The 27,214-nt window shown below is 39.7% G+C and overlaps 1 protein-coding gene across 11 annotated transcripts in view; it reads left to right on the forward strand.

The window, feature by feature from the left end:
- The window catches only part of LOC132914037 (pleckstrin homology domain-containing family G member 5-like), an 85,132-nt gene that overhangs the window by 42,342 nt on the left and 15,576 nt on the right, over positions 1–27,214 (forward strand). For all 11 annotated transcript variants that reach the window (XM_060972805.1, XM_060972806.1, XM_060972807.1 and 8 more), the window contains one exon: positions 22,277–22,522. In XM_060972805.1, the coding sequence (XP_060828788.1) occupies positions 22,277–22,522 (246 nt within the window). The remainder of the gene's footprint in view (positions 1–22,276; positions 22,523–27,214) is intronic.

The raw sequence follows: 27,214 nt of genomic DNA on the forward strand, positions 1-27,214 counted from the left end.
TTGAAATAATTTCAAATTATGCGTCGCATAATAAGTTTCGAAGATTCGAAGTGAAGATACAAAGGTTATCTTCATTTTTCTGATAAAGATATCCATTAAGAAATGGATACTCTCTTTGATTCTCCATATAAAAATGTAAAAGTATTTGTATATCGAAAATGTTAATCTAAAGGATTGTTACGGCGCGCTAGACGGTCAGTGCGACGTACCTTTCGGTCTGACCGCCGACGCCTATCTCTCATCAAACTGACCTGCAGTAACCTAAGGAACCACCATAAACCGAATCTTTTCAACTTACTTTCGATTCATACAAATATTATTCGGTTTATGGATGGTCATTCGAACAGTCATTAGGTTTATTGCACTCTCTTGTTAATTACGGGGAAAGCAGATGTGTCCCGTTAAATGGCGGGTTTTTCCCCAAAAACAGATGTGTCCGTTAAATGGCGGGTTTTTCCCAAGAACAAGGACACCCATGAGCCAAATATGCAGGAGACTTTCTCCTCGCATTATGTGTATTAATATTGGCTAAAAACCAATGGGCATCGCGGATCGTTACCCTCACTATTCCACCTAAAGGTGTGAACAACGAATCCGCGTCCTTAGTTCAGCAAGGGTACACCCACACCGAACTTTCCTCCTAAACAAGACGAGATGGGTCAATCACTGTTCTACTGGTCCTCAAACAGTCAAGTACACTGTTCTGAAATCAGTTACTCGGTGCTCTTCAATCAAGCAGTCAGTCAAGTCACTGCTCATCATTCAAGCAGATAGTCAAGTAAGTCTCCGCTCTTATACCAAGCAGTCAGTCAAGTCACTGCTCATCATTCAAGCAGACAGTCAAGGCTCTGCTCATCATTCGGCAAGTCATTCAAGTACAATTATAGCCACCGAGGCAGTATTTCAATTCACGCGAACGAGACATTCGATTCTTCGCGTCAACATACTTCGGACGGTTCTTGCATTCATTCGGCAAGCTAGTCTAATAAGTTCACACGATATCGGGATTCATCGCGTTAACCGATATCCATTTCAACATATTTATATATACGTTCCAAGTGTTGTGAAAAGTGGCAAAATAAATAAAAATAGATAACTGGAGACTACAGTTATTTCAATTAACCACCCCTATTGTCGTAACTGAAATCAGGGGATCGCCCTGCTCGCGGTGTCGATCATTCGATCGTAACGGGAATTTACGACTCCCGTTGACGCTCCTAACGGAGACTCGTCTCCCCGCGACTGGACGAAAAAACAAGGATCCTTTGACTTCGTGCTCTTCAAGTTTAGCATATATCTTCCGATATCTTAATGCTCTCTTTGATTCTGTATAAAGAAAAAAAAAAAAAGAATATCAAAGTACTCATACCATTAATTTAGAAGATCCTTTGATTCAAAGTTTAAAAAAATTCAACATACGGAAGACAAGGACAGACGCAAAGTAGTACTCGAGCTTAACTTTATTTTTTCGCGTGTACATTGGAATTTTCAAAATTCAGAATAATTGCACAGTAAACCTTTGAGCGAAAGGACAAAAATCCGAAGTACGGGTACAAAGAACGAAAATGTGCATCAAAGTATTTATCGATCAACGCTGAAAACACTGCAAATGAAAGAGGAACAACAAGAACCGGCTGATTAAGCGAAATTCGACTGTTGCGACAAGCGGCGGCTTCCTACTTTAAATGCATTCAGGTTACTAGCACTATACGTCCACTACGAAGGCAACGTGTAACTGAATTTTCAATTAGAGTGTACGTGAACGGCAATGAAAATGATGCTATAAAACATGAGCCGATCGTACGAAACCGAAGAGAACCGCAGGTATCGAAACTATACAGGCTGGTTCTTTGAAATTTCATGATTTCGTCGTTCGGTATCTCTGCGGTTCGCCTTTTAATACCTCGAAGACAATATAGGCGAGCCACGATGTATCGATAATGCAATTCCCAATGTCCATATAGATCGTGCTCGCGTATAAGGTAGCGGCGAAATATCGGCATGATTTAGGGAAGTCATTATCGGCGTATACAGCGTTTTAATGCGATTTCACCGTAGCCTGCGCGACAACCTTGCGAACGAATTCGTAGCGCGGCGGCCGTCATTAATTAAATCGCCGTGAAATAATTCGCCGTTGTTCCTCATGATATCAAATCGAAACGCCGTGTCCTGTTTCGGTTTCGAGGAAGCGATTCTACTCCGCCATCGGCCGTGTAATTGTCCCGAGTCTCGTGGGTGGCCATTCTCCGAAAGACAATGCGGGAACGTGCGGGGATCCGCTGGGATTAATCGATTAATTACTCTACAACCTCCTACAGCTGATCTCAATATAGAATAGAGTTGGTTGCGACTTCTTGCCATTTCCTGCGATTCAGTTTAGATTTTATTTTCTGTACGCACAGTGGTTCAAAGAGCTTATTGCCTATTTACTATAGAATCTACAATAGAATATATTTATTTATTTACTATAGAAAATTATCTCACGAATATATCGCGTTTGTAAAGTTTCATTTTGAAGTTAAGATACTCGCAACACAGTCTCGATCTTTTTGTTATAAGGAAGCTTATTTTTCAATCCTTTGTTTTAGATATAAATATAAATGTAATATAAATGTGAGTGTATGTGTATGTGTGTGTAGGTGGGTTATTACAGTCATCCAACAAGACAGTCCCGTAAATTCATTTAGACAATTGCACGTAATTACCGCTATTAATTAAACAGCGAGCGTTGCCTGGGATTGCGCGTTAATTAATGTTCTACACGGTGTTTTGTCGCAGGTGCGCAACTTTGATATCGTAGCATACGACATAACTATTTAATTCATTCTGCGCTTATGTAAAATTCATATCACGATCATCCTCCCTTTCCTCTCTTTGTAATAGAATTTCGGAAGGAATCAAATGGCAAAAAGATCGCGCGCAAGGAATTTTCACTGCAATTTCGTGGCTATCGATAATTTCGTGGAACAATCGTTTCCAAATTCGCGGTATGGAGAAAGCAGACACCTGACCACAAACTGCGCTTTGCAGCTGTCTCTCTCGAGTGATCTTTTATTTTTAACTCCGCCGTTCGTCGAAGGTTTGCGTTTCTATTGGCGTCGATTGGCGTACTCGTTAAATCTCGCTTTAATGCCACTCTCGTATCCGAAATTTTCAACGGGACCCGAATTTCACAATCGAATCGTGTCGAGCTTTCCGATGCGAGAAGTATCGGAATCGAATAATTTTGAAATCATAGTCGAATATCACTCCTGGAAAGAAACTTTGCTAACTCCCCATGGCATTGAAAGTTGAAAAAGGCCGATCTCTTATATAGCCGCGCTCTCGGCTACTTGAAATGGCCATTGAGGTATTTAAGAACGAAAGAAAACTTTGTTATTCGAGAAGAAAAGTTGGCTGGAACATTCTTCGCATGAAAAACTTAGATCGATGTTAGCCGCCTGCGGGAAATCAATTAACACGAGATCCAATAAACTTTCTCAAGATCCTCCAATATATCCTATAAAGCTGTACATCCCTCCTCTTTCTACCTTTCCTTTTCTTTTATAGCATAAATAAGTATACACCGTGGTCCTAAATTCGTGGTAGAAAAAAAAAAATAAACGTCAAAAACTCTATGTGGGGAGATTCTATCACAGACAAGTTTGGAAACTCGATTTTCTCAGAAACGAGGCCTCCGCCGTAGTTTCATTATCCCCGACTTTCTACTTATTTTAAGTGATAGAATCTGCCATAGAATTTCTGACTTTTCTCGTACCGCGAATTCAGGATCACGGGGTATTTTAATCGTCGGCGGCTATAATGTTAAATAGCTGTAGCTGGAAGTCGTTAAACGATAAGAGCGTAGCCTCTATGAATATTTACCGTCGGTCGGTTCTATATCAGGCTCGCGATCTACCCACTTCTTCCAGCGATCCATCGGTCTCTCGGGAAATATTTAGCGACGAAAGTTTCAAATTCCTGGCGGAGTCGATAATTCTTAAACGGCAGGCAGTGTTGGCCGGTTACAAGGTGTTACAAGGCAGTCCTGAGTCGTGGCCAAGTATCATTAATCAAAGGCGTCAGCTACTTCGTTATTCGCCGGAACTTGAGCCAGGAAGGTGTCGATGAAAGCCACCTAACTCGATCATCGATCGGGTCAATTCAACAAATCGAAGAAAAAATCTGTTCTTCCGAAAGGCATCGGCGTCACCATGGGATGAGACGATAGATCTGAAATATAAAATCTTAGCTTCGAGAAATCATATATTCATATTCATACTCAGGAAATATACAAGAAAAATATCGGTTTGGCCACGATTAATTGTCGAGCGAAATCGAGTCTATGTATCGTTTCGTGCAACTTTCTGCTCGATTTGTTATGACACGAGGAGGTGGATGCCGGAAATAGGAAGGGGAATGAGAATAAATTCGGTCAAGGGTGGCCTTATTGCCTATGCCGTGGAAGAGGACAAGCACAGGGAAGGTCTCTCCGAGGAAACATCGATATGAATCGTTTTTGTGAAACAACCGAGTCGCTCGAGGGGAAAGCTCAATGTATTGAGCAAGTGTTCCTCGACGGATCGAGCAGGTACATCGGTTTGAACGTTTGACGTGTAGCTTTCATTGGAGAAAGTTCGACAGATTTCAGCAACGAGAACAATCAGAAATGGTCGATCGCGAGCTTGTTTAGTTAACGGGACGACTTCTGCCAATCGATGCTGTTGGGAAAAATTTTTCTGTTTGCATCCTTCAAGTACGTACACTCGAGAATTTAAAAATTGCCACGATGAATCTGATTTCTGAATATTTTTATGAACATCGTATGGTATCTCACGAAAGCGTTCGAACGTGAGATCTTCGAAAATCTCAAGAGGATTATCAACATTTTGCTTTACGTTCGAAAGCAAAAGAATTGGCATTATTTACCTCCGAGGATATTTCCAATACTATCTTCAAAGAATATTACAGAGAATTATATCGTTGTTTGAAAACGTATCGTAGAAATCTAAAGGTAACCATTTTAATATGTTCGATACGCGCGTATCAATTTGAAGCATCGTTTTAAATACAGCATATAGCACGTAAACGATTTGTACAAGTAGCCCATCAATTATTGTAAAATGCATCATAGAAATTTAGAGATATCCATCCAAAGACAATCAATATGTATATCTGAATTTGGAGTATCGTTTTAAAAACAACAACAATCTGCAAAGCAATTTGTATAAGCACTTTTGCGCGGATATCGACTTGCAAACGAGATACTTCTGCAGAGCTTCGAAATATGAACATTTATGCAGCACTGTTCGTTATCGACGTTGTCCGAGCGACGATTGTTTCTCTTTTTTTTTTTTTTTTTTTTTTTGCGACAGCGTAGTCGCGTATAACGGAGGGCTTTTGAGAGGAATAATTAAGTCACATTCACAGCTGGACTTTCCCGTTTCTCCCTCAACGAACCGGCTATCCTGTCGAGAAGTTACTAGGCCGTGAAACTTTCGACTCTTCCGTTGAAACGACGAGCTCGTAAATTTGAAACTTTTCCAGGGGTAACCTTCGTGCTCGATACTTTACTTTCCTTCCCTTCGTTTTATGGCGATCACGATTATTGAATGTTTAATGTGAGCACGACGGAAAAGGTTTAGCTCCCCGTAAACCTTCGTTACCTGTCATGTTCAATATGTTTCTCGTTTATGAAAGTACTCCAGGCACTTTTTAATACTTATTTTTAATAATGCGGAGAAAACGATCTTTTTTAACACTTAATACTTTATTATTGATACTTGTTTTTAACGGTCCTTAGAGAACGACGTACGGATATTGGCTTCCAGATAGGTTAAATATAAAGTATCAATAAATGGTATATTTAACAATAAGATGCAGATGAAATAGAACAATCCTTAAAATTCTCGTTTATCGAGTTTTCAATGGCCCACTCAAAGTTGCAATTGATCAACTGCATAAATCTATATATATAGCAAAAGAAAGTGCCTAATTCATTACTTTCACGACGTAGGCATGCTATAAGAAAAGATTTCTGGAAATACGTATCCTAAAGGGACAAAGGGTGTGACCTTTTTTTTATACGATATCCATATCCAACGAGTTGCTGAATTCAAGATCGTAAAATTCGGCGAACAAAGTCCTCATTAAAAATAAACAAACACGTGTTGGAGCGTTTTTCCAAGTTCAACCCTTAAGGGGGTGAAAAAAAGTTACGCTGTTTTTCTCAAAGGACGATCGTATCTCTTTGCCCATTAAAGCTGGAGATTTGAAATCAGGCAAAAAAACTCCTCATTAAAAATAGACAGGCACGTGTTTAAACGTCTTCCAACATTCAACTCCTACAGGGTGTTGTTCAAACAGTGGGTGGTAGACATAAATTCAAATACTGTGCGGGCGAAACCGCGAGCGAGCGGCTAGTTAAAAAGTAAAGAAGAACAAGTTGAACGCTACAATTTTTTAAGAGTACTCTTGGAGCTTTGGATTATTTAGGTTGAACGAATAAATTTATGGAAACAAATCGTTTCGTGAGAGGTTCGTTAATAATCATGAAATTTAGAAAAATCAGAGCTGATCACTTCGGCTTCTGAAATACACTTGGCTCTTGATCCCTCGATGATTCATAGAAAAATATCTCACTTCTATATTAAACCGCACCCTCAAAGACGTCGCTATCACATGTCGGTTATACACGTTAATGTTTCGACTGACAGAGATAGAGAGAGAGGCTGTAAAGCTACAAAATAAAATAGATATTTCTTTGGAGCAGTAAAACCATGGAAGAGCAAATACGTAGTATATAAAATATAGGATCCAAAGGAACTGCAAACGATAATATCTCGGAGTGTCCTGGATTCCTTCAATGGCCACGTTCCATTGTCCCAGAAAGAGAAGAAGGTGGACTTTTCGATCTCCTCCCTCGTTCTAGTCGGTTATAGCATCCGGTCGAAAGCGACTGGCCAGACAAACCACTATTTGCGTAGACACAGTCAAGATTGATTCGTCATCTGGAAGGTTTCTCGACTCTTTCGATCGTAGCTTCGGTGGCGATCGAATATCGCAAACGACGAGAAGAAGGGGAGGAAGAAAAAGTACAAGGGGGATGTAGCGCCATTGTCGTCCTCGTCATCTTCTTTTCTTCGGGCTTAGGATGTTTAACCAGATTACGCTATATTGACGTATCCTTCAGCGCCAATCTTAGCCGATTCGAGGGCGCGCAAGATAAACGAGGGATGCTTATGGAACGTGGGGAACGATGAAAAATATTCTTTTCCACCCCATCGTGTGTCCACGGTCAATTGCGGCTCAACCTTGTATTAACTAATCCCTTCGCGTATCGCTCGCAATTATCGACATGTAATTTCGACAATGTAAAACGTCTTCGTTTATCTCGGAGTCTTCAATCGAGCGATAAAAGCACGACCGAGATTCTCTTCGGTTTGTGTAAAAGCGAAGTGTCTGATTTGATAATGTAGTAAGATGGAATTGTTTCAAGTTCAGACTTTTTAAAATTTAATCTTGTAGTTCCAACAGAATAATTAAACTCGTTGTATGTCATGAATAGACAAAAGTGTAAAATTGCAGAGAACGCACGTAATATGAAATATATATTTATAAAGTGTGCAAAGTATAATGATTTCTACAGTAAGGATATACTGGTAGTAAAGTAATGCCTTACCGGGACTCTATTTGTTTAATTATATTCTGAAAATTACGAATATACGTAAAATTCCACGGCACAGTTATGAAACACCGTTAGTCTAATATAATAACAAAGGAGTGAAAACATATTGTTAATAGCAAAAACAAGGAAATGATTGAAATGGCCTGAAAAGTATAATGGATCGTTTATGATAATAAACTCGGAATATTGTTTCACGAAAAGTAGCGGTAAATTGACTGGCACCTCTATAATTCTCAGCCCTCCAATATTTGCATATACATCATCATTCTGATAGCTTGGAGTAATCAGAGAAATTCGAACGCAGATTAAAATTCAAAAATCTCTCTTACTGACAGACTGTACTTGGATATTTTATCGGCGGGATATTTCTACTGTAAATAATGAGTTTAAATTAATTAATCAGTCGATATATTAACATGAAAATATAAGCATATATTAATAAGCTTCGATCATTATTTTCCTATTTATCCATCATTATTCAAATTAATAGGCGGTTCGGAAAATTCGTGTCGTTTCCTGGCAATCAATTGTGCTGCTTCATATTTCATGCAAGAGGGTTGCGTATATTAAATATTTGTCGAATAATGAAATACACCATTGAAATAAATTAGTTGTAGAGTGTAATAAATAAACAGAAACGACCAGAAACTTTCAATATAGAAGGCATTGTTTTTTTATAAAACAATGTTACGTTAAGAGTATTGAATTTTAATCGAATTTTTATTCTATCACACTTAATGCTATCATTCAAATCCCGTTTAGTTCGATTTCCACAAAATTTTCTGTTACCACGAAACTGAATATGCTAGAATTATAACGTACTGAATTTTAAAATTGCTTTCCCGTGAAAAATAAAAAAGTGTGATGATTCTTCTGCATCTTCGTACGATCAAAATGATATATCTCGAGTTTACACGTTGCAATTTTATTGTTTCACATACAACAGCAATTAACACACTCCATTGTACTTAGAAATATTAATAATCGAAATGCCGAAATTACCGTACAACATAAAGTTACCGGATCTCGATAACAGCTGTCAGGAGATTACGATTTAATCAAATTGTCGGCTCGGTGTGCCTCTTTAAGCTCTGTAATATTCCTGTCTGGTGCCTTGTAGAACCATTCGGGACCCCGTAATTGTATCTTCATACCCTCTTCCGAAAGTAATCAGGAAAAAAATCACTGGAAATATCTCTAAGACCAACACGAAGTAACTTGGAATTCTTGAAACGTTCGAAGCGTAATATGTAAACTACGGATTTTTATGCATTTATTTAAAAAAGTACAGATGTACGGGGAGTTCGTAATACGCAAAAGTATACAAAATATCTAGAGCATACTTTTTACAATATCGAATAAATAAAACAGTCTTCTGCTTAAGTTCCATCTTTTTAATTATATTCGTAAAAATAGCAATTTGCATAAAATATACGCCATCTGGTGACAAGTGGAATTCTAAGAAACGTCGAAGAAAGTTACAGAAGCCCCGTATTTTCCGTGAAAGTTAATGAAAATTCTGGCCTCTCTCCGCAAAATTGGCACGACCGGAGAGGTAAGAAACTTGGAAGTCTGGCTGCTCTGCGCGACACGAGAAGCCGCATTGTGCTTTCCCGGCATTGTCTGTGAATGCAGCGTCGGCGGAGTGGCTGTTTGCGGGTCAGCGAGTGATAGAAGTCTTGCAGAAGGAAGAGCAGCACGATAAAATACCACGTGACTACTTAATGTCAACCGTTATCGTTAAAACAGCAAAACGTTAATGACGCGAGACTGCCCTTCAATTCCGCGTGGCCCCTTTTTCTTTTGTCTCGTGTTGTTTTTTCTTGCTAAGTGACACGAGAAGAAACAAAGAAACCAAGCGACGTGTTTTCCGATAAGCACGACGTACAAGCGAAACAACGATCGACATCGAAATTGTTAAACGAATAAAAACTGCGCTGACGAGAATGAAGACAGTAAAATTTAATTGACAAGAACAGTAGTAACCATTATGGCGAATTTATAAACTCGTTACACGTTATTGGTTATAGTGCCCCGGTGGTTGGATCTGGCTAGACCACGCTGCTCCATAAGTGGTATAAATCAACATGCGATTACGTAGTAAGAAAGGACTATTAGCTGTTTACTCGTTACGACAGTGGTAGGAGAAGAACGTTTACACTCGAAGGACTTTAAGCTTCACAGTACTCATCTACTACCGCAAACTTGGCCGTAATTAAATGACACGGTTGTACTGTGGATACGCTGCCATCAGTTTCCTAGTAATACGTTTTACCAATAATCTGTCGAATGAATAGTTATCGATTGAAATCGATTATACGGATAAAGGCTCAAATTTCATGCCACAAAGTACTCTATTGCTGGCACAATTTTAACCGTAATTAACAGTAGAAATGATCAGAACGATACAAATCACCGATATAATTTCACATGGAAACTTTGCAGGCTTAAAATGATACAATTTTGAGATTTAATTATAGAGATAAAACCTCGTTTTCCTTCTTGCATGGTATATTTTCTCCTACATATCTTTCACTCTAATTTCTTCGCACACCGCGTGTCATAATTTATGAAACCATTCTACGATTTTTAATTATTATGCAGGTACAATGTCGCAAGATAACGAGGAAGAAATCTGATTACATGTTGGTGAAATGAAATAGTTAAAGTGATGTTTAAAATAAAAATCATGAAAAATGTCATATTTCCTTCCTTTGATCTTCAATCGTGTGATACGCTCTATAGATATACTATCATTTTAGCTAATAATCTCCCATTAAATGCATAATCATCGATCGACTTTGATTACATCAACGAAAGAACGACACTAGGCACGTAACGAACGAAGAAAAAGAAAATGAAGAGACAGACAGATCCTTTCGTTTTATGATCAACGAGAAAACCCGTTAGACACACTTCGTTATCGTTTCCCCTGTCGTTGGACAGCGTATAGAGCGATTCATAAAGTAAACTTCTCGCAGACGAAACGACAGAAGCGTTAATGACACTCGAGTCACAGGGGAATTTACTTCATTGCGGGTCATTAGCTAGAGAACTGGTTCGTTGCGCGTCGTTTCGCCAAATTCTTGTCGCCGTAAAGTTTCCATTATTGTCTGTTTATCGGTGCCATTCCCGCTGTTGATGTTCTCGCTATCCGCTTCGCGTAGCTGGATGGATATCATCAGCACCTTGCGCCATAGTCTCGGTTTCCTTTTAATGCATACAACAGCACCTATACAGATGTATACGCTGTTGGGACGAGCGGCTCACTTATCGCTACGGTCTGACAACGCACGTGCTTATTCTATTTGCACGACACGCGCACGTATCCAATCTCGTGACCCACGTCTCTCTACGGAAGCTTAGAACCCTAATCCATATTAGCTGTGACAGTCCACTCGGATGACCCACCGAGCCAAGTGGCGACGCACTATGACCCAACGGTATAATCCATATCCGACTATCCAAATTCGCTAAACTGACCCTGCTTTGCTTTCCTTGCATAATTTCGTGTAATAGAAATTTCTTATATTTTCACTGGTCACGCGCGGTATAAATATGCGTTATATCGCTGGACCAGAATATACGGTGTTGCGTGGAAATTTGGCTGCGCTTGACATTGTGTTGTGTGCGTGAAACCTTTAAAGCGGCCTACATAGGCTGAAACATTGCGATGCATGTATCAACTCCGACGGTTAGTTACAACGTATGTGTAGATTGATCGCGGTTTATATCGGTGTCTCATGATTTGTCTCGTCATTTTCATTCGCTAGCGATGGAAGGTGAAGTGTCAGGGTTCTAAGTAAATTGTTTTGAGAAATTGAGGATCGTAAAAGTTTTCAGAACCGTTTGATTTATTGGAATCGTTTGGCTCGTTGGTATTTAAGTTAATCAATTCCTGCGATATTATTATAGAAACACGTGTAGCTTTATGTTCCGTTTGTGTATTTTTTAGCCTAGGAGTAAAGAACATCAGATGCTCGTGCAACATAAATTAAGCCCTTCTCGGTACGTCGTTATTCAGAGAGATCAATTATTCCGTGACCGTGACACACATAACGAGCATCCTCCAAAAAATAAAGTACACCGATCTAAAGGGCATACAGCGATCCGAAAGATATACACCAATTTGAAACAATTTTAGTTTATAAAATTTGCCTCGCATCGACAAATTTTAGCATTATTCTTCCATTATACGTATCGTTTTGCCGATCCAATACTGAAATCTGCCATTATTCCACATTAATTCGCTAACGTGACCCACGTACTAATTCCAACGATGATTTCTTCGTATCGATCCTGTGACTCGTGTTACCACGTAATAGCATAGTAATCTACGGTGATCTGTGATGACTTAGTATCGTGATTCACGTCGGCTCACGATAGCTTAGTGTTGCGACTCACGCTAGATAGAACTCGCTGCCTACGTGCCTATCCTTATATCGTTCTATATTATCGATCAACTTTCCGCTTTAACTTTTGCGTTCACGCTCTACATGCGGAAACCGTTAACGGGGAAAAGTTAGTCTCGAAGCTGTGGATCGTTTAAACGAGTATCGTGATGCGGTGAGCGAGCGTCTTCGACGGCGTAAACGAGGTTAACACTGCTACGCGATTAAGGATGGCTTCCGCGAGCCTTTGTTTCCGTAATCACGGATAATTAATGCACGATACGCGTGCGATGAATTATTCGCTGTGTTTCACGCCATGGTACAACGCCACGATAGACTTTAATCCGGCTTAGGCGAGACACCACGAAAAAAAGCGTGTCGACTTAATAGCATTGCGAATTTACATGAATTTACTTCTCTATGTGTGCTATCCTCCGAATGTATCCCGACGATCGTTTCTGCTAGATCAAATGTATTTATTAATTGCAAAATTACGGATAAATCGAACTATATGTGTGTTTCATTCTACGTAATCAGCATAGCCATGCATAAAATTATATTCTGAACAATGAAATTGATTTTGTAATATCAGTAGGCGGTGGTAAAGTTTGTAAATACGAAACCTTATCGGATCATCTATTTTGTTAGGTGACGAGCTATTGGTCTTTGAATCTTCTTTATTTTTTACTCGTAAGTTACGTTAAGAAGGTACTTTCGAACTAACGGGAAAACTTTCGACGATAATAGAAGGGATGATATTTAAACGGTAAACGTATAGACTACGGTAAGTAGTAAAATCGAAAACATGTATAATATAGTGAATAGTAAAATCGAATATTTATGGACGATAAGGTACGTGCAACGGATGTGTAACGAGCCTTGAAAGTATCATGCAAACGGATGTAGTATTCAATTCACGATCCAGTAACGCTTCGGACGGAATGAAATACAACGTAATCGCGATAGTTTCGTCTGCGAGTTGTCGAAAGTTAATCCTGGCATAAAATCATCAAAAGACCATTATCGCGAAATAATCGCGCGATAAATGAAATTATCAAGGGAGATTACGTGAATTCGCAGTGAAATTTAGGGAGGGTCAAGCATCAAAACGGGGAGAATTTCACTGAGTTTTCGTAATTTAATTAGCGCCGATGACCCCGATAAAAGTCCGAACTGGCCTGGTTGCTGTCGGCCAACGATTCTACGCTGGCAAACAATGCTTTTCATTCATCGACATCGAGGAAATGTCAATTTAGCAGCTGGCCCCGTTGCCACCACCTAATCGTTCACTATACAATCAATCAATTAAGCCCATATTCGAATATATTTGTACGGCGCCTGGCCAGAAAATTTTGCGTTAAATCGCTGGTTAACAGTCGATAGGAATCTCGAGATTTAATCGCGGCGACCGCTCATTACCACTTCGTTGTGTGAAAATTGGTCCCATGGTACGGCATAACTCGAAAAACGAGCAATCAACGATATAATTGCGAAATTTATAAATTTCAATCTCACCCCAAAAATTTCGTTATAACGAGTTTCCCGAACATTATAAATTGTCAATGAAATGGAACGAGAAGTTTGCAAAATTTCGATTGTATGCTGATAAAGGTGGAGGGACGCCTCCCACGAGATCGTGAGGAAAAACGTTCGATGATTGTTACATACCTTTCGCATAGTTTGCATATAACCAAACACCTTTTCTCGTTAACACTGTTCCATTATCAACTGAACGGAAAGGATCCATAAGAGAAGATGACGCATTGAATACTCAACCTCGTTTGCTGTTGACTTTTAATGTTTTAAACAAACCTTTGTGCACAAAATTGCAACGATAAATCACACATCATAACGATTCTCTCATATTGCTGTTCCTCGACTATCAACGTTCCAAAAACATGAAATGGAGGTATACATAGGTACAGAAGTATGACGCGCAGAAAGCTCACGGATCCCTTCTACAGGTCGCGGATTTTTCCATTTATCGGCAAAGTGGAATGGAAAGTTTCGTTTTGCTGGAAATCAGAAACGATTTACAAGCGCGCACCTCTGTGAGAAATTGTGCAAAGGTCGAGTGGCCAGTAATATCTGGATCCTTGGGCGTTTAACAGAGACGATTCGTCGAGACGTTCATTGAACGTCGTAACAAGTTTGCCCGTTTCCGGGGGAATCGGCAACGGTAGCCTCTGTCGCCGCCAAATTTACAGATTTATCCAAGCGAACTTCCCCCTGCGATCTCTCCTTTCCTTTCTGATCGTGGAAATTTTATTTGTCGACGGGATCGAATCGTTCTTGGTGATCCCTGGCGAGTGTCGAGGAAACGACGCAGACAGACCCAGCGAAGAAAAGTCAGCATTCCTGACATTCGCGGCTAGTTATTTTCCAATTAGATCAGCCACCATTACGGGCTGTATTTTAAGCATCATAATTAAAGCGGAATTAACCGAACAGCCGACGCAATCTGAATGCAGATATAAATAGAATTTCAAATGCCGCTAAGCTATTTGTAGGAGCGTTAATAGCGGATCAAGTATTTGAGTAATGTTTTAGGGTTTTAATTTTCAAAATACGCTAAAGTATGTTGGAGGGGATTAAATTGGTTTTGAAACTACACTTGTTATAGCATCGGTTTGTTCTCGTGTATATCGTTATACGTTACGTATTTTTGGGCAAATTTGTTTCAAAGCCATAGTCTAAGGTGAAGTTAGTTTTCAATGTACACAATTTAACTTTTAGCTATTGCAAATATTAATATTAAATACGCGAAGAATAATAGATTTAAGAACTTTTTTTCAACGATAGTGTAATAAATAACAGATGAAATTTATTAGCAATAACTCGTTTAGTCTTTTTTACGGTATAGTCTTTGAAATGAAAGATATACAACGTTGCACCTCGTAATGGTTAAATACATATACATACAAAACAGATTCGTTTCGTTTATCTGTTCTTTCATTGTTCGTAAAGTGAATCAGTCAGTAAAAATACATTGCCTTTAAAAGAATAGAAAGAATTATAGACTCATAAAGAAACGGAGAAATTTTGAGAGAACTTAATGGAAGTTTAAGTCTCGTAAATAGTTTCATGAATAAAGGCGAAAATGAAACCAATGCCGTGATAAAACAGTAGAAAAAGCAATTCCAGCTGGTGCATTACAATAAGTAATATTTCTAGAAATAAAAATCCCTCCTTTCGTTAGAGAGACTTTTATTATAATACATACTTCTCGCTGAAATATTTATTCGCATCAGCGTTGTTGCAACATATTCCACTGGACACCTCTGGAATTTTAATGAAACTCAAATTCTGTCGTTCCGTTTACATTTTCTAAACTGCCGTTTTCAATATATTACGCGACTCTGATTGCATACTACGCGTACGTGAACTTCTACGCGAATTAGTTAGAACGAGTCCCATAAAATGCAAGCAATTAATATTAAACTTGGTTGCTGGATCGTTTCAATTTTCGCCCGGCGATACTCATCAAATGGGACAAATTTCATCAAACCAATACATTTTAATCAATTTTACATTCTCGCCCACTCTTGTGCGTTCCCGCATGCGTACGTGCATCGGCGATAGGTCTCGGATTGGGATAAATTCGACGCGGGACTAAAAGGAAAACGACGTCGAGCGAAATGACGGCCGAAATTACACATGTGCTTCGTGAAAAGTGTGTCAAAAAGGACAGGCACTCTAATACATCATATTTCATTCAAGAATACATACATTTTGCGCGAAACTCGCAGCTGAATCGCTATGGAATTTGTATTTGTGTTCCGTGATAAATAGACAACGCGACCCAGGCGACGTTCCACGAGATAAACAAATAAACAAGCAACAAAAAAGATAAGAGAAAGCTGCACAGTTAACCACAGTGCTTTCTAAGACATTTGATTCTTTTGATTGAATCGCGGTCGCTTCTCTTGGCTTTATTCGCTCTTGGAAATTGCATATTCAAAGAATCGCTGTATTATCGTCATTCACTCGTTGGTTCCTGTCTTTTTGTTCCGTAAGTGGTGTAAATCAACGTAAAAAACCAGAAAAAAAAGAAATGAAAAGAAAGGTAAGGAAGAAACTGCATAGATGGTACACGGTATTTATTTCTAAGCAATTTGACTTTTCGGGCTGAATCTCGTTATCGTATCTCGTTATCGCATCTCGTTATTGCTTCTCCTCAGCTCGCCTGCTTTTAGAAATTACCCATCAGCTAAGACCAGTTCGTTCCTGTCATCGTTCGCTCGCCATCACGTGCTTTTTCCTTTCCAGCGTCGTATTCTTTATCTCTCCTACTTTCGTGGAATTTACTTTTACTCGTCGAATTTCCATATCTCACCTCGTCCCGCCCGTTTCATCCACGGAGGTGAATTTTCACGCGAGAACCTAAATGGGAACAGTCGGAGCAAGAATCCGTGTAATGAAATTCTCTGGGTCGCTTCGGTCTCTGTCATTTATTACCCACTAATGACTGGCCGTTTCATTTGTTTGCATGGATAGGGGACGTGGTAATTGTATCGCGTCGCTTCGAGCAGGTGGAAAATGACACGCATGATGAGTGATACGCAGCGTACAGCTCTGAAAGGGATGGAATCTCGCGACCTCGCGCCACTGTCGGCCTTGTCGCGCGTCTCTGATTAATTGTTTAAGCATTTGTTCCACTTGCGTCGCCATTTCTCCTCGTTCTCCGAATTCTCTTCGCGGTTTAAACGAAATAAGGATAGCTTGATCTTTCATCGATTCGCACAGACAACATTTCGGGAATTGGAAAACAAGATTGAAATGCAGCAGACGAGACTGACTATGCGGTTCGCAAGGTTGGTCGGAGCTGAAGGGTATTTTCGAGCCATTTCTCTTCGAATAAGACGACGACTCGACGACGCGCGATGTTTTAAAGCGACCTTCCTCCGGTGAAAAAGTCAAGACGTTCTGAAGAGTAATTACTCAAGTTACTATACTTTTTTTATGTAGATTTACCATCTTACTGCGTATGATCCATAGATAGTTTACAGATATAGTTTAAGTACGATAATTGCTTTAGTTAATTGCAGGATTTTAACATTAAATCGTAGAGAAGATGGCAGAAAGTAATATTTGATCTTTTACAGAAACGAAAGAACCAAATGCGAAAAAAGTAAACGCGTTATCCTATTTAAGCAATTTTCATAGATAAATAACATTTTAAAGGATTTTGAAATTTTAAAAGAGATCAGAAATTAAATGATACAAAATGCTGGAAATTCCAACAATTTCGTGGACAGACAGCTGTAGTTTAAAACACTGTGCGACATTTGGTTGCATACAGCACAACCTGTATTTTGCATGTACGGGACAAGTTTCGGGCGGGTCCATATTTTTCCATTCAACGACAACCGCTGCATTCCAAAAAATGGTAACAGCACAAAGGGTGTCTTTTAAAAACCATTAAGTCTCCACCTGCTTCCCCGTTCGATTTTTACTTTTAAAAAGAGATTTATGAAGTGCACCAGTGTTTCGTTTACCAACGAGTGCCCGCGATATTAATTACAGAACGTTTAACAGGCTTTGGCCTATGACTACGACTGTAATAGGTTTGGGAAATTGAACGTGTCGTAGGAATGCGCAAAGATTAACGGCAGTGGCTGGAAAAACAACGAGGGACACGCACGAGTGATGTGAAATTGGTAGTCGCGGCAAAAGAGACGCGGAAAAAAAAACGTTAAGCGATCCTTTTGAAAAACGAGCCGTATATTTTTTCCATGGACGCCCAATATGTAGAAACTAGGTCGGGATTCAATACGCGGGTGCGTAATCTATTAGAAAAAAAAGCTGTACAAAAGTCGTCCACCTATTTTTCCATTTTCCCATCTCTCTCTACTTTTCCGCTTCAACGTTAATGCAACTTGTCCGATGAATAGTGTCAGAAAGAAGAATGGTTCGTAAAAAATATAGAAAAATGTTTGTGAGGTGTAGAAATTCCAAACTATGATTTGTGCCATCGCTGGTATGAAAAAAATAACGTTGGAGGAAAGGAAAATGAGAATGCAATTTTCAAGTAAACGAGAGCAAAGTGTGGACAGCACGAAAACGAAAAAATGTAAGTAAAAAGTCGAAAGGGTAGAAAAATGTGCGTCGGAGTTACAGTAATATTTTTCATAACACGAACAACAAATTTTCATTATACGCATATACACGGTTTGCGCAGAAAGCGCTCGGAATAATAATTTTTTAAATACTAATCGTGTTCTTTATACCGTCGTGTATGAAGCAAATTTCTTTCAGAATTTAATAATAAGCTACCGTCATTTTATGTTCGAGATTTATTCCGTTTGCGATACGTAGTGGACGTTTTAATTTAGTGAAATTTTTATCCTCGGCGCGATGAAGCAACGAACCGAAGTTATGTTTAATTTTAAAAAGTTTTCGAGCATAGACAATGAAATTAATAAAACTCGTTTAAACAAAAAATTGGCGTCTCTATTGAATTATTCCGCAAACTTTCCAGGCAAACGATGTTTACTTAGGAGGCATGGTAAACCATCTTATTTTTCACTTGGGACCCGCTTGATACCGAATTGCCATGGAGCTTATAAAACACTTTGCGAATATATGCTCGTCAGACTATATACGAAACTACCTACTTCAAGACATCACTGACACTGTAATATTTTTCTAAATATCCTATGCCACACGACTTTATATTTTTTCACGATCTAAAAATCGTCCCGCTTTTATTAAAGTGCCTAGGAGCTGCTTTGAAGTAACCTTTGAAACAAGTTTTGAGGCAACATGTCACAAGTTACAAGCGGATGTAATACCCGTCCCGTTACTTGTAATATATGTCTGACCAGAATGCCCATTTTCCCCTTACGTTCTTCACCCTCCAACTAACGTTTCGTAATATGGGCTCATCGTAACTTTCCGGATCTTGCAGTAACTTTTGTCTCATCCGTTACTTTGAGAAACGTTCACGTCAGAAGACGTCCAGATTATTACCACCGCAATATTCTTCATGTTTCCCTTTCTTCTCTTTTTTTTTTCTTTTTTTCTTGGACGAAGTAAAAATTTGAGAAACTCACGCGATGCAGAGTGTACTGGAAACACAAGTGTGCAAAAGTTCCGTGCATGGACCACGAATAGTTTGACAAAGGGTTGATTAACTCAGCGGCCCAGAATGTTGTGACTTGCGTTAATTTGCATGTGTAGGGCGAACATGGAATAGATATCAAGAATATATTTGAATGTCGAATATCCTGATGCGGATCAGACGAAGGGTCGAAATGTCGAAGGATATTTCGACGGACAGTCTGATTACCCTGCCTTTTGAAGCTACTCGACCTACTTTGATATTACTCGGCAAGTGCATAAGTGAGCCTGATTAATTATACATCATCATCGTCATCGTCATCTTCTTCTTCTTCTTCTTCTTCTTTTTTGATAGAAGATGCGGCAAAGACATCGTGTAAGAAGTTTGTTACTTAGTGTAAAAACTACGATAAGTGAAACCTGACTTTTCGAACTGTACGATATCGAGAAAGAAATTGAGTCTTCCCAGCTCTTTCTTATGTTCCTTTACCGCGATACTTCATATTCCGGAATAAATTTTGAGACGCGCGCTCCGGGAATGTATGTAATATGAATGCAAGATGGTAAAATATGAACACAGCTGAGCGAAAATTTTTCACCGTGAGAAACGTGCATCGGTTTATCAGCGACTTGATTTATCCAGAATCGCGCTATCGTAGACGGTAACTAACGCGATACTGCTAGCGTGATCTTCGATTAATTTATTGCAACTCTGACTTACAGTTACAGCGACCGTTCTTCTTATTCTTGAAAAACTGTTGTAAATCTTAACAACTGGTTTCGTATGAAAAGCTCGCGCGAAGCCATAACTCGTTTCTCCACCGTTGCTATTTTTCGATCTTTGATAAAGAAACCTTTTATTTATTCCCTATTCTTCAACCTCCGGTTGCTTCTCCTACGACGCGCTATACATTTTTCATTTTCCCTTACACTACCCTTCCTTAAATTTTATGACTGGATACTTTCTTCCTTTGACAGATAGAAATACCTTTTTCCAACTACGTATCATCTCGATCCACTTCCCTAACCGGACACCTACGTACGTTACTCTACTTACGTCTGACCCGCTACGTCATATACTACTGTCGTCCGACTCGTATCGCTGTATCTAAATCACAAGGAATTCGGCAGATTTCGATTTACAGCATCGTATATTCAATTTCGACGATATATAATTCCAAATCGAAATCTGCGGAGTATTCTAACCAGAGACATCGTAAATCTGCCGACCCCCATTTAGATGGCACTCTTATTACGAAGTGATAGAGATCTCTGCAAATTGAGATCAGTTTCTTAATATTATACATACATATCTTAGAGAGTTGGACAAATTTGAAGGTATCGTATCTTTATAGAATTAACATGTTGTTAAGTAATGAAGTTCAGCGATGAATTTCCTCAAGTCATTTTTCCGAGCTTCTGAAGTGTTCAGTTTTTGTCATGAAAGAAAGATAAGGTGAATTCTTTTTATCTCTTCCTTATTGAAATATATAAAGTCTTCCTTTATTCTTGAAAAATGACACTGTGTCTATCAATCGATGCCCAGATCTCCCCTTCCGTTGCCTCATTTAATGTCTAATTGGAAGCAGGTTGTTGCAAAAGTGCATAATAAATAATTGTCTTTGTTGAAAATTGTGGATCCTAATTGCCGAAATAAAAGTAAAGGAACACTAAGGTTACGCTTAAAATTCATATTAAAATAGTTCTAGATTTATTTAATAAACGATTTCCAGGATCTTCATCCATATACATTTGCACGCGTCTCAACACTTTCATCGTCTCACCATCTTCCATACCACACTGCTAACGGAACAGTTACGTTCATCTGTTTTCGAGACGCCGCGCACACACACACTTATGTTCACATACGTATGCCACTACTACGAGGCCAATCTAGTCTAGCACACAAAATTATACATATCTCAATAGTCTTCAAATCGAATTGACCGACTATAAATGCTACACTCAGTGCAAATAAACCAAGAGTAATTGTTTACAACCAAATTTGTCAAATTACAAGGCAAATTGCTTGAATATCCTTCTGTCTCAAACAACTCTGTCTCGTCCTATTTGGATTTGGTTAACGGGTGAATTACCGATACTGCAAACTCGTGTACCAATTCGTACGAGATTCGATGATCGAAAAAAGGAAGTGGATTTCCCATAAAAATAAAGTATAAAATAAAGTAAAAATAACAGCAATTTCCTTAGCGCGAGCATGGTTCGGCGCTCGATATCGTTTTAAGGCGTGCTATTCGATTTTAGAACGAGCGTCAATGGTATTCGGTCAGCATGAGCCGCCGGTATCGTTTCAGCCGTAATTTCGAAGTTAGAAACGGTACGCGCTGCACTTAGTACTCGCGTTTCCCTGTGGATGAAATCAATATCGGATCGTTATGCCGCAAAACCATTAACATCTTCCCTGTATCGCTTCGTTCGCGGTTCGCCGCGAATGGTGTGAGAGAACAGAGCTTGGCGAACGACTCGAGGCCATTTTCCACGAGGTGGAATCAACAGTAATTCCACGAAACAGGTCGATCGAACGAAGTCAGCGCGTCGAGACTGGTCTAACCAGAGTGGATAAACGAACAAAAAGGGTTAGATAAAAGCATGGAAGAATGCTCCGGCTAGATCGAGATAACGATGGCCCTCGAGAAGGATGATCGATACTGGTAAACCGGTCGATCGACAGTGACCCAGTTAGGCGGCACGAAAATTTCTCCGACGTGGAATTTATTTTTTGCCACGTCCCTAAACCAGTCTTTAGGACCGGAGATTTCGCGAACCCTTTAATTATTAAACAATTTGTATGCAACCTCGACTTACTACAGCTACCTTGTTAAGATATTTTCAACGAGATCTTCCTATGACATACCGTGCGCGACCCAATTTTCATTTCCTCAATCCAAATATTGTTCTTCCTGTTCCTGTTTGCCTGGCCACAAACGGCCGCATTCTACTTCTACAGCAAGTATATCGAATACGCTCGTGTTCTACTTTCAAGCCGTAGCTCCTGAGTCAACAGCCATGTTCCATGCTGTATTTCTCGTACGTTTTAACGGATCGATCGGTGATAAATAGCTTGAAATATTTGATGAAATATGATGGAGCTCCGGTGACAGTGATGGAAAGATCATGTCACGTTGTATGATTGCAGGTGCGTTCGAGGTCGTTGACCCAGCTGGACGCTCTGGGCAGCAAAATGCTGGATACGGGGGAACACCATCTGGGGGGTGGTCCCTCGCAACAGCAACCCCATCATCTTCACCACCATTACCAACCTCAGCAATTACAGCACCACCCCCAAAACGTCGAAAGTAATCCCCGTTTTCTCGTACCCACGGCGTCGTCCGTCGAGGGAGCGCACCAGAATCGCACCCGGCACAAGCTGTCTCGGTCACAGGTTCGTATACATGTTTAACAACGAATCGTTAAATGTCAATGAGAACAATGAAAATTTGATGGGGCACAGAGCCGCGTTCATCTCTATTATCTCGTTCGTTATTCCAAATAATAAACGAGAATGTTACGTATAAAAGTTGCAGGCTTGAAAATATGCAATATATATGAAATATGCTAACGGTGGTTTCTTTATACATAGATGATAGCATAGAGAAGATTTTAAAATTCGTTAAACATATGGATTACTCGAGAAACCAATTATTTTGTATTTTAAAATAAACATTCGATGAATTTGAGGAAGACTGAAACTCTGCTTCTTTCATAGCTAATATTTTCTCTGATTACTTGAAATAACGAAGATATTTCAGCCAAATAAAGTAGATGGAATACCTCGTATACTGAAAGTAGAGAACTGGAAAGTAGAGGATTGTTATCGATATACCAAAAAATGTCTAATGCAAGAATTTTAAATCCTTTTTTTTCTTGTCTACTGTTGTCTATGCCGTAGTCATGTACTTAGTTTGTAATAAATTAGAGTTGTTAAACTTCGTACTAATTACTTAACACGCGAACATGTAACTAAATGGCTACTTTTTGTTATGAAAATATTGCGAGGAAGGATGTTTATTAAGCAACGATAATTACTGGACAGTACGTATATGAAACACGAGTCAAAGGTAATCCTAATTTACGAGATAACAATTAAAACGTGTCCTAATTTTAGGGATATCGCGGGCTTACATAACCTTTACGATCCGTTGGTGTTGTTTCCCGGACCGATCAATAACAGCAAACAATTCCGTACACATGCTAGAGAAGAAATTTATCTTACTGTCTGACTATAAGAGTACACGTACTACTGTAGCTCAAAGTAGTCCATTCGAAGTAAACCTTAGACAAGATCAGACCTCGCTAAAAACCTTTTGAACCAACCAGCCCTGGTATTGGTTCGCTTCCTCTTTTATCGTGTCTCGAAAACACGAATATCGTCGTTTTATGTTTGTTTCGCCGAAAGGAAAGGGGAATCGTCTGCTTCGGTAAATCCGTTGAGAAGGAAACCGCGAGTCACTACATAAATAACAAGTTGGTGCGGTTGGAGGATTTATTATGGCGACGTACGGCGTGAAAGGAGAATGAAAAGCGCGAGAAAGTCGAAAGAACTTAAATTCGATCCCTTGAAGGTTTTAGCCGAGCTCGCCAACGCTTACACCGGATCTGCAGCTCGTCGTTGAAACGGGAACGGAATAACGAAAGAACTTGTTACACGAAATAACGCGTCTCGTGATCGTGTGAATCGCTGCCAGTTCGAATAGCCGAAACCGATTCGTTCTATTTAAATTACCAAACGCTGACGCGATATACTGTAGCGGAAAGACAATGAAATTGCGACAGAAACGTAACGAGCACGCAGTGAATCTTGTTTCGCAGCTTCTACGGCGGAACAAATTGCGCGATCTCTAAAATATAACGATACAGTGTGGCCGTAAAATCGCTTGGACGTTAACAGTGGAACCACCGAAGTTTCGAATTTCTCATAATAGTTCCTCGTAAATTTACAGCGCTGCGATTTTCGAGACATTTTCTGACTTTTTGTGATTTTTTATAGAGTATGTGCGCAATCCGACCATTGTCCGTATGCAGGCATTCAGCGTAAAATTAATTGAGCGAATGAGAAGCGAATGAGAAGAGAGAGAAAAGTATCGTCCACTTTGCTTCTAGCAATTCAAACGGCAGTTCGCATCCTGCGCGTTTCTTTTGTATATCTGCCATTTTCATCTCTTCGGTATGAGATTTAGACTTCAGTGAGTTTGGACGTCAAATTCGAAAATCTAGAAGAACATACGTAAAACGTAACGTATCGTCTATTTCCCTTGTAGCGTTCATATTATACAGAAATTTCTTATTTCAATTCGCAAATGACTGTTGATATCTACGGTGCTTCCACAAACGAACGTCACTGATAAATACTCTAATTTACGGCCTCGCTCTATCTCTTCCGCCAAGCATACATCGTTTCCTATAAATAGCATTCCGAGCACTGTGATTTTGCTCGCGTTCTATAATTAAGTTTCATAATTAATCGCTTCAGCGCTGCGTATCCAAGTCTGATAGAATTCCGGATTAAAGGTCCAGACAGAGAAAATTGAAAACAAACGAAGGAGTCCTAAAAATCGAAGGGCAGACGAGACAAAGAAGGTCCACGACCGAGTGGAAAGGACAGAGGAGAAAATTGAAAGCAAGGGTGGCGGCAGTTTCCACACCGGTAAATGAAATTACGCGCTGGTTGCCCTTCGAGTAATACGAGAGAAAAAATTAAGGGATCAGATAGAGAGAGAGAGAGTGGCGAAAAGGAGGGTAGCTGGCAATTAATTCCAGCCGACCGAAACGAGACTCGTCGGGAACGTAAATGGCTCGTAATCGTTGGCATTACGCGACTCACGAAACGCCTCTCCAGACATTTTATCGTCTTATTTCCATCGCGGCTAACGAGTGAGACAGGGCCATGTCGCCGCTAGCTACCATTTGAATTGCTAAGCGACCGATCTCAGTCAAACACCTGCCACTCGGTGTGTCTCTGCCGAGGGTGCTTTCGCTCTAATCCCTTCTGGACAGAGGATTTCGTTCAACGAAGATACAGACACCGACAAACTAGGTGTCCACTGTGAAAATACACTCGAATTGCTCGTCCTGAAACTTGTCCGAATCTCTGATGGTGCAGATACGTTTTCGTGAATTTCTTCACCGACACGAGGATTTCTAAGTAAAAGGGGATCCTTGAAAACTGACATTTCGGGGTGTTAATGGTTCTCGTTTGACTTTGTCTTGGAGCAAATTACTTTTTAATTTCACGCAATCTTTTACGCATTATTTTCCAATTTGCCGATTCCTCGTCAGATTTTAATGGTAACTGGAACGTTTACTATTCATTGCGATGCTTGCAAAATTTATTCGAGAGACACAGAGAGGAAACGAATCCTGTAAAAGTTATTCGACGGAACTCATTACCGAAAGGGATAAGAAATCTTTCAAGAGAAGGCTGCCGAAGTTAGAGACGACAAAAAGTGTAATCCTAGTAAAATCTTCCATAACTTTCGATAGAAACTGCACGTGACATATTCTGATGGAACTTTGGGAAATGTTAAATTGGTTGTATCACGAGATGAAACGAAATAACAATTGAATAGAAAGTTTCGATAAGGACAATGGAACAATCTTTTTCATCCTCCCTACGGCCCTGCAGGGAGACTTGGAAGTACGGCTACGCGAGAGGATTGATCAGCCGAGATTTGTCGAGAGCACAGATGGCCTTTCCGTAGCTTTATTATTAAGTATCGCGAGGACTTATCAAAGAGTGTGGGCAAAGTTGCCGTTGAAGCGGAGAAAGGATCGCGAGATATTATGCAAACTCTGGCGTCGGCGCTGCTGTCCGTTTATGATAACCCAGGCCCGAGAGAAATATCGGGAAACTCGGTTAGCTCGAAGAGAATTGGAGCACTTAAGTCTGTCGGCTCGACGTCGTTTCGGCGTTTTCGCCGATGGAAAAGAATCGATATTACAGACGTTGCATGTTGAACAACTCCATTCTTGTCTCCAATTATGTAAAATAGCCTGAATAATCGTACAGAGAGGAAATTGCGTTTTAACGTATAGAAGAGTGTACGCTGCTCTCGCGTAATGATTGCAAATTGCAAGAAAATATTTCTTCGTTTGCCATTTCGTTAACGCCGACACCCACGATTATTATATTTATTCTTCCCGGTTGCTAGCTGTTTGAACAAAGGCGATACATTAACACTGCGAAAACTGTATTACCGCTAAATAATAAATATCTGTGGAAGAAGGAAAAGCAAATACGAGCTACAGAGATAGATAGATATTAATGCATTAATTAATTCTCGGTGGACACAATGGACCGTAATCTCGATACTTCTGTTGGCAACGTGGTAAAAAATGGCAAGCCAATATGTTGGAACGTAAGAAAGTACCTATCGGGGTGAGGAAAGATGCTCGAAGTGGAACAAGAAGGGAGTGGCAAAAAAGGATGATCGATTTCAGGCAATGAAACAGTCAGTCGAACTCCATCGATGGACAATTTCCTACGATTAGCTCTATTATCGTTCCACGAATGCCATCGCATCATCGCCCCCGTCCATGGAATCACCGTTATCCAATAGGAATTTTTGAAAGAAACTGATTGAACATAACGATCGCGTTTGTAGACTTATCACGGACGCGTATTTATTTTTATGACCGCTGATAGAATTACGGGACATTTGCCCCCGTGGGATTGGCGAAACGTTCGCTGGCTCAGGGTCGAATCGATTACATGCAAACGGACCGCAGGTACGTTGTCTGTTCGCCGTTATCGATTCACCAGATGTGAGTCTTAGAGACTAAAGACATGGTGCTCGTAGAATTTTCCAACGATATACACATGTGTAAGAAGTTTGTTGGTTCTTAACGATCAATGACTATTAAAATCCCCTATTGGAATATCGATCAGTGGAATTTAACGAAATTGGTAATCGAATGCTGTTGTGCGTTTGTAAAAAAAATGTAAAAGTGGAAAAAATATTCAAAGAGAAAAAGTATGAAAATGCTCTTCCTAACTTAAAACCTTAATTCATAATTGAATTCTTCTCCCTTTTCTTTTTTAAAAGGATCGATAACCGAAGATAGGAGAAAATTTAAA

The sequence above is a fragment of the Bombus pascuorum genome, chromosome 14, assembly GCF_905332965.1.
Source record: "Bombus pascuorum chromosome 14, iyBomPasc1.1, whole genome shotgun sequence".
Taxonomy (NCBI): domain Eukaryota; kingdom Metazoa; phylum Arthropoda; class Insecta; order Hymenoptera; family Apidae; genus Bombus; species Bombus pascuorum.